Source organism: Sinohyriopsis cumingii, chromosome 18 (assembly GCF_028554795.1).
Source record: "Sinohyriopsis cumingii isolate HCF-2022 chromosome 18, ASM2855479v2, whole genome shotgun sequence".
Classification (NCBI taxonomy): domain Eukaryota; kingdom Metazoa; phylum Mollusca; class Bivalvia; order Unionida; family Unionidae; genus Sinohyriopsis; species Sinohyriopsis cumingii.
In genome coordinates, this window is record NC_142978.1 from 84,723,720 (window position 1) to 84,738,066 (window position 14,347).

At 36.1% G+C, this 14,347-nt stretch overlaps 1 protein-coding gene across 1 annotated transcript in view; it reads left to right on the forward strand.

The window, feature by feature from the left end:
• The window catches only part of LOC149777195 (A-kinase anchor protein 10, mitochondrial-like), an 85,330-nt gene that overhangs the window by 40,135 nt on the left and 30,848 nt on the right, over positions 1–14,347 (forward strand). Inside the window, exons 7-8 of the mRNA XM_089941897.1 lie at positions 1,464–1,587; positions 13,351–13,490. Coding sequence (XP_089798023.1) covers positions 1,464–1,587; positions 13,351–13,490 — 264 coding nt within the window. The remainder of the gene's footprint in view (positions 1–1,463; positions 1,588–13,350; positions 13,491–14,347) is intronic.

Consider the following 14,347-nt stretch of genomic DNA (forward strand, 5'->3'; position numbering starts at 1 on the left):
GCATTCTCTGAGAAACTAATTAGTATAAACTGTCCTTCCTCTCTCCATGTTTCCTCTTATCATTTCATTGCATAGGTGATGCTGAAGTTATTGCTGAAATCTGTCAAAATCCTTTTTCAGAATATAGAAGGTTTAATGAAGACTTGATAACTTTAGATATGCTTGGAATTAAATTTTTGAACAAGCAGTACTTGCAAAACTTTTAATGACAGTTCTCAACTGGACACAGTTGTTAAAATGCTCAATTAGTATTTTCTTGACCTTTAGGAATTTTCCCAAAAAGAAACTGATTGACCCATTACATTTTTTTTGACAAGTTGTAACCACAAAACCATTATTTTCAATGGTTTTTCACCTCATTCTAGAAGGATGTCACATATTGTTCCAAACCAGGTAGGTATATGGCAAGGGAGGTAATGTGGATTGTAACTTTGAACAGTGACTTCATTAATTTTAGAGTATAATTTGGGGAAGTTGTTGGGAGAAAATGTTACTAAAGCAGCACACTTTGAATTTACCATATCTGTTTGCTTATAAGTTGGTTCAAACTGCACACACTCAGATCTGCCATCACATAATGCACTAGCAGATCTGGTCTATGCAGTTTGGTAGGAGTAATCAGTAGAACAAACAATGTAGACCCAGATCTGGTGGCACATTGCATTATTTGACAGAAGATCAAGATCTGTGTTGTTTGCAGTTGACAATTGTACCTCAAAAGAAGATGGAAGACAAAGTTGTTACCGTGTATTATGCATGTCCAGTGGCTAACAGTGTAGATATTAATCTGCTCCTAGATGATACTTTGACAGATCAGGTTCCACATTCCCAAAACTTTTGAGAAGCTCAGGATAAGAGTCCCAAAACTTTAATAATCTATAATTTGAATTAGAATTTTCTGAATTTTCTTTACAAATTTCTCTTTACTCTACTGCCATTTTTGCTTGATAAAGCATAATTACGATGTCTAATTTGGGGTTTGAGTTTCTTGTGCAAAATGTTCAAAGAATACAGGGTGAGAGTTCATATGTCCATTTGGCTTATGAGTTAAATTGAAAATGGTATACCCTGATTTCCTGTGATGTTATGTGATGGCATATTTTGGTCTACTCAATTTGCAGGTGGGTACACATGAAATACAAGTAAAATAAACTTCTTTTTTAAAGCTGGAGTATGTGCAGTGTTTCAGTTGATTCTTACAATATGTAACCAAGAGCTGCAGTGGACTGAGTGTCAGATTTGTTACCAGACAGGTGCAGATTTTGAATCCTGCCCAGGCCACCTTTTTTTTTTTTTTCTCTAGGCAAGACACTTAACTCTAATTGCTCGGGCACAACATAACCTTTCATGTGTTTATGCACTGTTAAATGCACTCAATCAATCGGTCAGTGCACTGACCATCTGCACTTAATATAAATGACATTTTGCTGCTAACTGTTTCTTGTTTGCTTATTTTTTGGCAGGTACTATGAGCAATTTCAGAACAGTGAACACCATTATCGCCACCAGATGGAAATACTCACAAGTGGCAGAGTCTTTCTAGCTGATATCCTGTACAATGAAACAGCCTTTTTCTACTTTATGGAAGTAAGAAGATAAATTCATGCATTTAGTTAATTGACTAATAGTATCAACAAAATTAATGATCAAAGTATTTGCCTCACCTGTACATAGGTATGGCTTTTACACTGGAGTCAGCATCAGCATCAATGTTAAACTTTTGTGATGAACTTTTCACAAGTCAGATATGTGGGGAGAGGAAACATTACAAGTCAGACATGAGGGTAGAGGAAACATTGTTGCACAAATGCAGGTGTTACATTGTGTTCCTCAGATCATTTGTTTATCTCCTGTTTCCATTTCCAGATAACATTTTTCTTGAGATCATGAAAAATATATGATTTAGTTGAGCTTGGATACTGCTTCATCCTATTAATTCTTGTCATTATAAAGAATCAGACTGATATTAGCACTCTTTTCAGCCCATTTTATATTTTACATGGTGTTTGCTATACACATCTGATATCTAGTACATGGTGGAAACAGTATTTCTAGTATAAATGACTGATACAAAGCACATGGTGAAAACAGTATTTCCACTATAAATGAGTACATGGTGGAAATAGTATTTCCACTATAAATGACTGATACAAAGTACATGGTGGCTACAGTATTTCCTTTATAAATTACTGATACAAAGTACATGGTGTGTGTGTGTGTGTGATTTGGATTTTTAATGTAGCTTTAACCATTTTTTAGTCATATCGCTACGATGTCTGCAGTGTGGCAATTTATAGTGATGCCTTGCACTGGGGCATCATGTTGCAGACATGTAGCATGATGTCCCACCCAGTCACATTATCCTGACACCAGGCTGACCAGTCCTAACACAAACCTCTTAATGCTGAGTGCCAAGCGAGGCAGCTGTTAGTACTAATTTTGTAAACCTTTGGTGTGACTTGGCTGGGGATCGAACCCACGACCTTCCGCATCTGAAACAATATTTCCACTATAAATGACTGATACAAATTACATGGTGGAAACAGTATTTCCACTATAAATGACTGATATAAAGTACATGGTGGAAACAGTACCCAAATCTACCCAAAAGAAAGTTTTTTACCAGAAATTTTGAATGATTAATAATGTGTAGAAAATATGCAAACGGATGATAAATGTCAGAAATAGGGGTGGGTTTGCTTATGCACTGAAATTTTATAACTGAAATGTTATAACTGAAATGTTATAGCTGTTCTTCATAGGCAGACAAGGATATAATGCAACCTAGTTTGCCATGCCTACTTCTGATTGACATTTGACTTAATGGATGCATCAGTACAAAGTATATTTGGGGCCCCAAGTGGCCAAGTGGTCTAAAGCGCTCTCTGTTAGGGATCACTGCCATCTCACCTGTCTGCGTGGGTTCGAGTCTTGGATTCAGCCACTGTGGGTATGTGAGAAAGCTTGCCAGTAGCTTCTCGTGGGTCGGTGGTTCTTTCCAGGGTTTTCCTGGGTTCTTCCTCAACCATTAATACTGGCCGCCATGTATAGCCTATCGTGTGCTGAAAAATGGCATTAAACCCTACAACAACAACAACAACAACAACAACAAAGTATATTTACTATTACTTTTGCAAAGCTGATGACATTCATTTCACACAAATAAGAGAACAGTAATTTTGTTAATGACCAAACATTTTGTATAAATGATTCTGTTTTACCCTTTACTTATGCATAAGTGCTTCTCCTATGCTATTATATGTACATGGTTCATACAATCTTGAAAAATCCATCGATCAGAGGGGTTGCCTTGAAAACTCCTTAATTGTGAAAATTTTCATTCTGTCTTTGAAAGCTCTTTGAATTTGTTGAAAAACTCCTTGTCTTCTTCCTCAAATGTTGTTAATTGTTAATTGATCTGTTAAAATACAAAACTTTAAAACTAATTGAAATATATATAACTCATTCAGAGTTTTTCATTATTTTCATATTTTCCGGTGATTCATGTATGTAAATGAATCAGGTTTTATTAGGATGCATGAGGTTGTTTCATAACATTAGATTACCTGTTGATGAGGACTGTTGCTCTTTGATCATTTCTTCCAAAATTTTATCAATCCAAACTACATGGATTGAATGAGACTAAACAAAGACTTTTAAACAACTTCTTCACGGGGACTACTGAACAGACCAGCTTGTTAACAGCATCCTGGCATGAAGGTCTCTAAGTTTTGTACAAATGGTGCCATGCCACCATCAGATATGGTCACCATTATTAAAAATTGAAAGAATCTAAATGACGTTTTTTAAAATCTTTGAACAGAAGGAGATCAGATTCATTAGAAAATATTTAGGCATGAAGGCATTTCAAGTCACAATGGTGATGCATTATCAAATATTGGCCACAGTTACTGAAAATAGTAAAACCTTCAAAAAAAATTTTCTCAAAACTGCTTCACGGAAAGCATCATGGTATGAAGGCCTTTCTAGTGTGTGCAAACAAATTCTGATATATTATCATATAAGCCAAAAAAAGAACCTTTAAATGACTCAAAAATTTAACAGAATTTGACCAGATTTCATGCAGAGCATCTTTGCATTAAGGACTTTCAACCACCATCAGATACAACTACCATTAGCAAAAGTCAAACCTTCAAATGACTTCTTCCCGAGAACTGCTGAATGTTACAGAAAGCATTCTGGTATGAAGGCTTTTAAAGTTTGTACAAGTGATGCAAATCCACCATGGAAATATGGCCACTTTTACCAAAAATAGCAAAACTTGAAACTTTAAATGACTTCTTCACAAAAACTGTTGAACAGAATTTAACTGAACTTTTCAGAATGCATCCTTGTGTAAAGATCTTCCAAGGTTTTATAAATGATAATAGTTCATCACCAGATGGCTACTATTTCAATAAATAAGAGTAACTTTTCTTACAAATATATGAAATGGAATTCAACCAAAATTTATCAGAAAGCATCCTTGATAAAAAAAACCTTTAAGTTTTTACAAATGATACAGATCTGCAATTGAATTTGATAAAAAATATAAAATCCAGAAAGCATCATATAATCCCAGAATTTTTGGTCCAATACCCAGGCATTTGACTTTGAGGTATATGTCAGCCAGGTGAGTGATCTCAGGCTCACCTAGTCCTCTTGGTTCCAAACGGATCATTTTGAGAACCATAATAAACTATTAGTTGATGAGAACTGGTGGAATGGCAGTAGTATTTTGGGATAAAGTTATGCTCCCCTAGTTAAAATCTAAAATGTTAATTCCTATTTTTGAGATTTATGATTTGGACAGGCATTAGGACATCATGCTTAATTTTCTGACATTCTCAGGTGATGAGCAGCATGTGGCTTACAGGACATTTTTTTGCAAAAAATTTATACTTTTGTTTGGTATAAGCCCATTTGACATGAAATTTAATTAATTATCTAATTTGATGGATTGTATGTAAAACAGTTGTATTTAGAAAAGTGAGGATAGTTGATGACATTTTATAATCAGTAAATATCTGCAGTCTCAACAAGACTCCTAGCTGGAAGTAATCATAATGAGCTGGTGGGCTTTATATACAGGTAATTCTGTTTTGGTATAAAAGGGACCTGTTTTTCTTGATGCACTGTTACATCTAGAGTGTGTTTTTGTTTAATTTATTCATGTTTGTGACAGCCTGGTGCAAAATATTTTGTCTTATGGGCCATTTGTGATGTGAAATATTCATGTTTGTGACAGCCTGGTGCAAAATGTTTTGTCTTATGGGCCATTTGTGATGTGAAATATTCATAGTTGGTGCTAAGATTAATTAATAATGCAGTTTATCTTGTAAATTCCCAAGCTAAAAGCTAGCATTTCCCAGAAGTCAAAACTTACTGGACTTCATTTTGATTGGTCAGTGTCCATTGAAATGCTGTCATGTTTTGGATTTGTGATCACAGTCATGTGGTGGTATTTATTATCAAGCAAAGATTAATGTCATGTGTCAACCTCATTATTTCATGGAAGACTAACTTGCAGCTAGTGCATGAGCAACAGTTTGAAATTTATATAAAAAAATACTTGAACCATTCATTCAAATATATCACATAATGCTGTGTTTCTTCATTAAATATGTTACCTAATCTTAATACCCAAATAGTACAACCACTACCATACAAATTGAACCCTCCCAGGCTGAAATTTGTTAGCTAAAAAAGTTAATGTTTTCTGCCCACCTAGTTAGCAGAGTGATCTCCCCTTGATATACCATTTGGTACCAAAATCCAGTCTTTACTTCAGTTTCTACTTCCACTCAAGCTAGGTAGCATGCTCACTTTAGAATCATCACACACTGACAAGAGTTTCTTGTACTCAATTATTGAGCAAGTTGGAGGATTTTCTCATCTCAGGGAAGTATACTACATCCATATTTCCATCTATTTCTTGCTCGTATTTATCAGAGGTAAAGTTTTTCTGTTTGTTGTATAATTAAAACTTTGTTGTAATTATTATGTTAGGTGTCCTTTTGTAGATACCTGTACAAGTCACTAGTCTGTGTGGTGTACTTGACTTTTGTTTTCTGCAATACAGATTTTAAGTCATGGAGTTAATTTCGCTCTGCAGAAAACTTTGTTTTGTTGTGTTCAACTTGGTAAGTTTAAATAACATTCTGCTTATGTTCGATACTTACAGGTAACTTTTATGTAGATGGTATATGGTCAATAGTGTTCACTTCAATAGTTATAAGGCAATTCTTCAATGACTTTATTTGTATAGGGCACCACTTGAGCCCTTGCTTTACATGTAATTTTTGATAATATGGTGTAATGCCCATTGCATGAATGTATAAAAATAAAACAATACTTGGCTGCTACACCTGTATAATATTGTCTGCGCTGTGTCTTTTTACAGAGTCTAGAATATGGAAAGGACTAAATACAAGCTGTGTAAATGCTTGAAGTATGTGGATGATTATTTTGTGACTTGCCACCTTGGAAATACATGTCTAATATGTATTGTAGGGACAGTGTGTTACAGTGCTGGGCAAATACATCTAAACAGAAAGGAGAAGATGAGGATCTTATTAGCATCAGTGCTGATGCCACCTGGGTCAGTAAATTCATGATGGACAAGTATCACAAAGCTGAGGACTCAACAGTCAATAAGCAAATTTGGAATTCCCTTGGGCTACAAGACATGCAATTTTAGGCACTAATTGGCACAATACCTCAGGTATACAAAGGCCTGTCTTCTCTCCCAACTAGATACAAGCCAGATCAGAACATACCAGACTAACTCAGATACTGTCTTGCATGATGCAAGTAGGGACTGGTTTTGTGGATCACATTTTCCCTAATCTGTCCAAGCTTGATATCCTTATGGAGAATAAGATGGCACCGTTCCATCACACTCAGACTTTGTCATCTGAATCTGATTGTACAAGATCAACACCAAAGTTGATCTTACTGTTAATGTCAAAAGAGGGAATCTTTTTGCTAAGTATGCTGTCCCAACATGAGAACACTAGCAATCTCATGGATCAGCCTATACATTATAATGCCACAAGACACCCTGTGCACTAGAGAGCTAGTTTTGTGCTTCAGCACCCACATGATATGGAATCAGCTTGATCACATGCCTCACCCTGTCACCACAGTATTGTTTAGTCGCCAGCTTCTTGGGTTGTTTAGAGCTGCAATTACCGGCTCCTAGGGTCAATAGACACAGCAATGATTACTATCCAATATCATTAGAGCATTCTATTAGACACACACCTCATTGTTTCATACAGACATCCCAGCAGTAGGCAGAAACAGTGCAGGCCTGGGAATGTCAAACCCTCTTCAGTAAGGATGGACCAGACATACTTAAATGTGGCACACAACAGTTAGTCTAGAATGTCATCACTATACCCTCTGTGTTGGCCTTACAGAAAACAGCTTATTCTCTCCCACCGTGACACCCACCAGACATGCATGAGGGTCTGTCTCACAAATGGAGCAAGTACTGCAGCATACCATGGCCAATGCCCTGACAGCAACAGTTAATTTACAGCTCGCATAAAGAATTGCAGTACTTATCACTTTCACCTTTTTAAAGACCACCAAAAAGTCATGTTGAGATCACAACATTTTCTTCCAGCCTCTTCTTTATTGGGAATGTTTGGGAAGTACATAAGCAGGTTGCCAACCTTTTTTTTTATACCTCAAGCACAGTGTCAGAGACAGATTTTTTCAGGAGAGAAATCAAAGGAACAGGAAATCAGTGTGACAGATGCTTTACACTTGTAAGGCCACAGTTTTCGACAACAAATGTGGACAACAAATTCAGATTCAAATGTCCCAAAAGATGTACTTTGGCCAGAAATAAACCATCTCCAGATGAAGTGGGCAGGAGAGGTTGTTGAAGTGGGCAGGAGAGATTATTGAAGTGGGCAGGAGATGAAGTGGGCAGGAGAGATTGTTCACAGAATAAGAACACTAGGTATTTACCAAATACTGTTCTTAGTGCCAAAAGTCAATGGCAATTGTTCACCAGTTATAGACCTCAGCTCATTCAATAGATTCATATGGGTACCATGGTTCAAAATGAAAATACCAAGGTGGCTTTTTAATGTTATTCAGGAGAGAGAGAGACTTTGCCTTCTGGTGGTGGGCCTCTTTCTTCTGGGTCACCTATTTATGAGACCATTACAAATGATACTGTTATCCATAAGGAGTCTGAAATTTTGCCCATTGGAACAAACAAACAATACCAGTCTCCAATCATATATTGTTCCATGCCAGCAAATGGAGGATCTTCACCTTGCTTATGTCATATATTTCCTTGCAGATCTGGCCTCCAAAGATAACAATTTGTATTGATGCAATCACATTGGGCTTACGTGCCCATCTTACATCATTTCAGGAGGCCAGCAGGATCATCTATTGCATGTTCATATTTTAGAGATATAGGTTCCACTGAAAGCATTCATTGGTGGCACAGGTTAATTTATGAAAAAGGGCATACTCATTCTATGCAGCAACCCCACTGTAGTGTATTACCTCAGAAGGTCAGGGAGGAAGCAATTCCCCAGACCTGTGCATGCTTCTTTGGGATTTTCTAAGGCAGTGTCAAGAGTAACAAATCCACAGGCAGCTTTTTCATATTCTGAATGCACCAGATGAATTAGCAGACTCACTGCCCCTACAGAATCAACTAATGAAAACAGATTGGTTGCTTCCTCCATCGGTTTGCAGTCATATCTGTACCCACTAGTATCAACCATTGGTGGATCTATTTGTGACAAGTTGGAATGCAAAACTCCAAACTTTTGTCCTCAGAGTTCTGGATCTGCAGGCCTTGGCAGTCAAGGCTTTTTCCTTGGATTGGAATGGTTTGGATGCATATGCTTATCCTACAACACCTCTGATTCCAAAGATTCCACAGAGGTCAGAGAATTAGTGTTCAGCCTCTTCCTGTTTTCTTCTCTTAGGTGGGAAAATTCTTGGATAAATGGCTTGATAAATCTGGCAGTGGAAAGAACAAGGAATTTATGTAAACAACCTCAATGGCCAGAATTTCTTCCAAACCAAGATCTGTTGAACATGAACATTAGGAACATATTAAACAAGCTATCAGAAATATACAGTTTTCAAAACATGCGATGGAGAGAATTACTTGGTGAGAAAGCCTAACAGTTTAAAAGCATATAATTGGAAGTGGAGAAATCCTCACAGTAGTTTGGTTGAAGACACGTTCCTCTGCTTAAGGCAACTTTCTACTTTGGTTACCATCATGATAAAAGGTTACTGTTCCACTATCTCAGATATGCCGCATCATCATGGAAGAGACAATATAGGCCAAATCAAAGACCTTCTGATCATATGGCAAATTTTGATTTGTCATGGCCTAAGGCATCGGATCTATTCTCAAAGTAAAATCTATCATGGGTTCTGATTTGGTAGGATAAGGCGCTGTTTGAATTGGTTATTGAGAGCATTGTTGGTTCACCTCTTGTACAAGACCTGCTACCTCATCCTAGTTACAGCATGCAGGATCAGCAAAATACTTTTGTTGGTCAGTCTAAACTAACTACAGTTCCAACTGGATGTGTCAGTCTCACTCATGTGTCAGTCTCACTCATGAAAATACCTGCTTTCATTGCCAAGCACAGACTCTTACTCATGGGCAGTGATTATTTTGTGGTGAAACCTCATTCCAGCCTGGATCCTTCATCTCAAACTCATCTAGTGGGGCCTTCGAACTGGTACCAAACAGAATGAGCCGGTGTGAAGATGGAGATCACAGCAATTTTTACCTTTGTAAAAGGGGAAATATTAATATCTCAGCTTAACCTCAGTCATGCTGGATGTTACTCATTCTGCATACAAAGAATCAAGTTCAATGCATTTTGGCTCATGAGCTTAAGGCAGTTGCAACATGCATTGCATTTGAGCATAACTGTTACTTAGCCAATATACAGTTTGTGGGATTGAGGTCCGAATAGACTTACTCTAGTTTTTCTCTTCGAGATCTTTCATCCAAAAAAGCTCAATTAGAGGTGGGACCTATTCCCACAGTACAGAGGGCTACCTTCCAGAGTCTTTTGACAGCTTCTCATTGATGTGACAATATGACTTAAGCTTTATGTGTGGGATAATTTTATTTCTTCTATTTCTCACAAAAACTGTGCCTCAGCTTATGGAGTCAATGCTCAAGCCAGGTATTGCATGATTTAGAAGCTGTGTCACATACCTTAGAGGACTGGAGAAAGTTTCTCTCCAGGGTGAGGGGATTTAATTCCCTCCACCTCTTACCTATTTTCTTTCGAGAATATGATTGAGTAACGTATTTGAAGAAGAAGCTAATTTTTGGAGTAAAATATGTTTATTTGATACGACTTACCTGATCATAAAATGGATACAGCCTCCCCTAGTTACATTTGACAAGGAAAGCATGCATTCCTGTCATGTTGTAACAGGTACAAGCAAGATTTGGCCCCAACCTCTGTCAAGGGGAGATCACTCTGAATTACTGTCACCTATGTTGGCAGTCAATTTTTAGCTTTTATAGCTCAAATTTTAGCTTGGGAGGGCTGGATTTGGATGTAGTAGTCATACTCCTAAGGTATTACAATTGATTAAGTAATATGGAAGAAATCCATTTAACTCCGAAATTTTACTTTTCTTCAGGAATAGGGTAGTGCAAAAGGATATATTTAATAATGTAATGTACCTTAGAACACATCCAAAAAGGATGGATATACTTTTGGTGAAGTGACTTCTATCACATATATATATATATATATATATATATATATATATATATATATATATATATATATATATCTTTGTTTGTTTCTGGGTTCAATCCCCGGCTGAGTCATACCAAAGACTTACAAAAATGGTACTAACAGCTGCCACGCTTGGTGCTTAGCTTTAAGAGGTTAGTGTTAGGACTGGTTGGCCTGGTGTCAGGATAATGTAATTGGGTGGGACATGATGCTATGTGTCTGCATAATGATGCCCCAGTGCTAGACATCACTATTAACTGCCACACTGCAGACATCTTAGCAATATGACTGAAATCACACACACACACACACACACACACATCTTTGTTTCTGCTTTGATCCGTCTTGGTGTTTCATATTTGAGTAAATGACATACAGCTTATATTGTCCCACTTTTTGAAAGGTCATGGCCACTTGACAGATCTGGATGTAACACTGTAATGTTTGTTATGACAAAGTGATAGTTATATGAAGAGTGTTTCTGCTTGGATACAATACTTCTCTAACCATAGGTCTCCAGAGACCACATCTGTTGACTTGGATTTGCAAAGGTTTATTGATTATAATGGTCATATTTGCTTGTTTTGATTGTCATGTAGTTCTTTTTTTTCCTCCCAAAATATTATTTGATCTCTTATCCGGCAGCTAAGTTTGTTTTGAAATAACTGACAATTTTTTTTTAACGTTTAAAGAAAATTGGGTACATTAGATAGTATATGTATTTTATAAAATTTTAGCCAGACTTAGGTGAAAATCATGAATATAAGCAAAGATCTAGTCACAGTGGAAAGGTGGAGCTGTCGGGTTTGTATAATCTAAGACTTTTTACTAATGTATGCTAAATAATATGGTGGCATTTCGTTATACCCCAGTCCCTCTCATAACATGGTCATGGTTACTTTATACCATTTAATTGATTGTGTTTTATCATTGGTAATGGAATTATTTCACTTTAGATTTAGTTCATTTACTTCATGGCTAAAGAGAATAATTATAATGTAATTTCAAAGCATACATTTTCTATTTTTTATTTTATTGTACTAATATGATACATCCTTGTTAGAACATTCTTCACTTGAAGGCTCCCTTGCAATAAGGCAGGTCATTCTTGTGGTTCCATGAACAGCTTTGTAGGTGGCAGCACTGAGTCATCATGAAAAAATCAAAATTCACTGCTTGCAGAGGGAGAATCTTGATTTTATCCAGTTTGTACAACAATACATTTGTCTGTCCTGTTGTTGGCAGTACTTGATGTAGACAATAAAATGTTTATTCATGTTTTTATGCATATTATTTAGGTGACTGGATGTGATTTTTAATAGTAGTTAAAGCAGTTTTCCAATCTTTTGATAAATTTTTTGATTTTTTTATACCTTTTTGGTAAAAACCGTTTAGCACACTTGCACAAAAATCATTTAACATAAAAAAATGATTTTTGTACAAAATTTATATAAAAATTGGAAAATTGTTTTTAATATAGACAACAGAAATTTATATGGCATATTTGAATATGCATGTAGATAATCTGATTAAATTACCATACCAGAGAAGTAAGTTTTCTTTTATTTCCAAACATTTTGAACTTTTATACTTATATATTTTCTATGATAAAAACTAATTTATCCTGATTGTACATAGACCACTTTAGATAGACCAATACAATTTTTTAGGTACATACGTTTATATGCATGAAATTAAATTACTTGTTTGCAATTTCATAAAAAATAGTGCTAACTATCAAACTTTCTGTAAATAGCAGATATTGTACACATTTTACACATAATAATCTTGCTATCCTTTAAAGGGTCTGCACCAATCGCTGCAAAGAACCGGTTATCATGTAATTGCTACTTGAATCAGGGCAGTACATTTTGAACTGGCAGAAGAAACAACACACATTGTGATTGTACTGTCTCTGCAACTAACAAAATTGTTGCAGTTGTGTGGTAATTGTTTCCGTGCAGTAAATGATGCAGACCCTCAAATGTAACTTGTTTATTTCATGCTCCTAACTGTTTATAGACCCAGACCTGCCTTCACCTAATGTGTTGACACAGATAGATTAGACCATATTTAACATCACATAATGTGTTGACAGATAGGATTACCATGTATTACATAGACCCAAATCTGCCACCACATAATGTGCTGACATGTAGGATAGACCCAGATCTGATGTCACATACTGTATTGACAGATAGAATTTTTGTTCATTCTGAGTCCGATTTACAGACCTAAGCTGCTGGCAAATTATATCATGTCATATCTGGGTTTATTGTTTACAGCAGAGTGAGCTTTGTACACTGGTAAATATGATAACCTGTTATTAGGTACAGATAAAAGGGTAAATATGATAACATGTTATTAGGCACAGATAAAAGGGTAAATATAATAAACTGTTATTAGGTACAGACAAAAGGGTAAATATGATAACCTGTTATTAGGTACAGATAAAAGGGTAAATATGATAACATGTTATTAGGCACAGATAAAAGGGTAAATATGATAATCTGTTATTAGGTACAGATAAAAGTGTTCTTGGAGAAATTGGGTTAAGTCTATTTCCCTTGGGCTTTTGTTTCAGCATATGGAGCAAGAACAAGCCAGTTACTTGCTGCAGTTTTTTCTGGCAGCAGAGAATTTTCAGCGGCATTTATTGGCCCAGGGTACGACGGGGTATGATGGTATGCAGGCCCAAGCTGATGCAATGGTGCTGTATGACAAGTAAGCTAAAATTGTTTTATGCTATGAAAACTTTTGTTTTTGTTTTGTATCTGATTTGACTACACATTTCTAGCCCAGAAGACAGTGTTATCCTGAGTTGACCCTTGGTTAAATCAAATAGCTAGGTTTGATAATTTCGTGCGTTACTTATATCAACATAATTCACTTGACTCGACTAAAGAACATATTGAAATGGGCTAGTTGTATGCACTTGGGGTAAAGAAGAAGTTTAGTGATTTCAGGGTCAAAATTGGTTGTGACTTTAACAGAAAATAAGAAAAGTTGTGTTTGCACTATAGCTTGAGTTTCTCACCATCTAAAGTTGCCAAATTTATTGATGGCTTGACTCGGGGTAAAGAAGAAACCTATTGTCTTCAGGCTGACTAGCTTAAAGGTCAAGGTCACTGTTGCTAAAAGACAGAAGATGGTTTCCACGAAATCACTTGAGTTTACCACCATCAACAGCAGACTTTGTGGATAACTTGCACTTGGGGTAAGGAAGAAACCTTTTGATTTCAGGGTCAATGATGACAATGAGAATTTTTTAAATAAAAAAAATTGATGAAAATATATGATTTATTAAAAGTTGTGAATTTCATAAAGTTGATTCAGATTTCTGGGAACTGCTTTTTTTAAAACTATATAATGAGCAGTATACCAAGGTTTCATTTACCAGTTTTGATTGAAATATTTTTCACAGTCAACGAACATAGACCTATTGTTTTGCTATTTTCTACAAGAAAAACGGGATTCAAACCTGCCTCTGCATTACAAGTGGGTCCTTACATTACCCATGAACATTATAGTGAAGGAGTGCGTCAGTGTTCTTTTAGCCTCTGGTTACATATATCACTTGG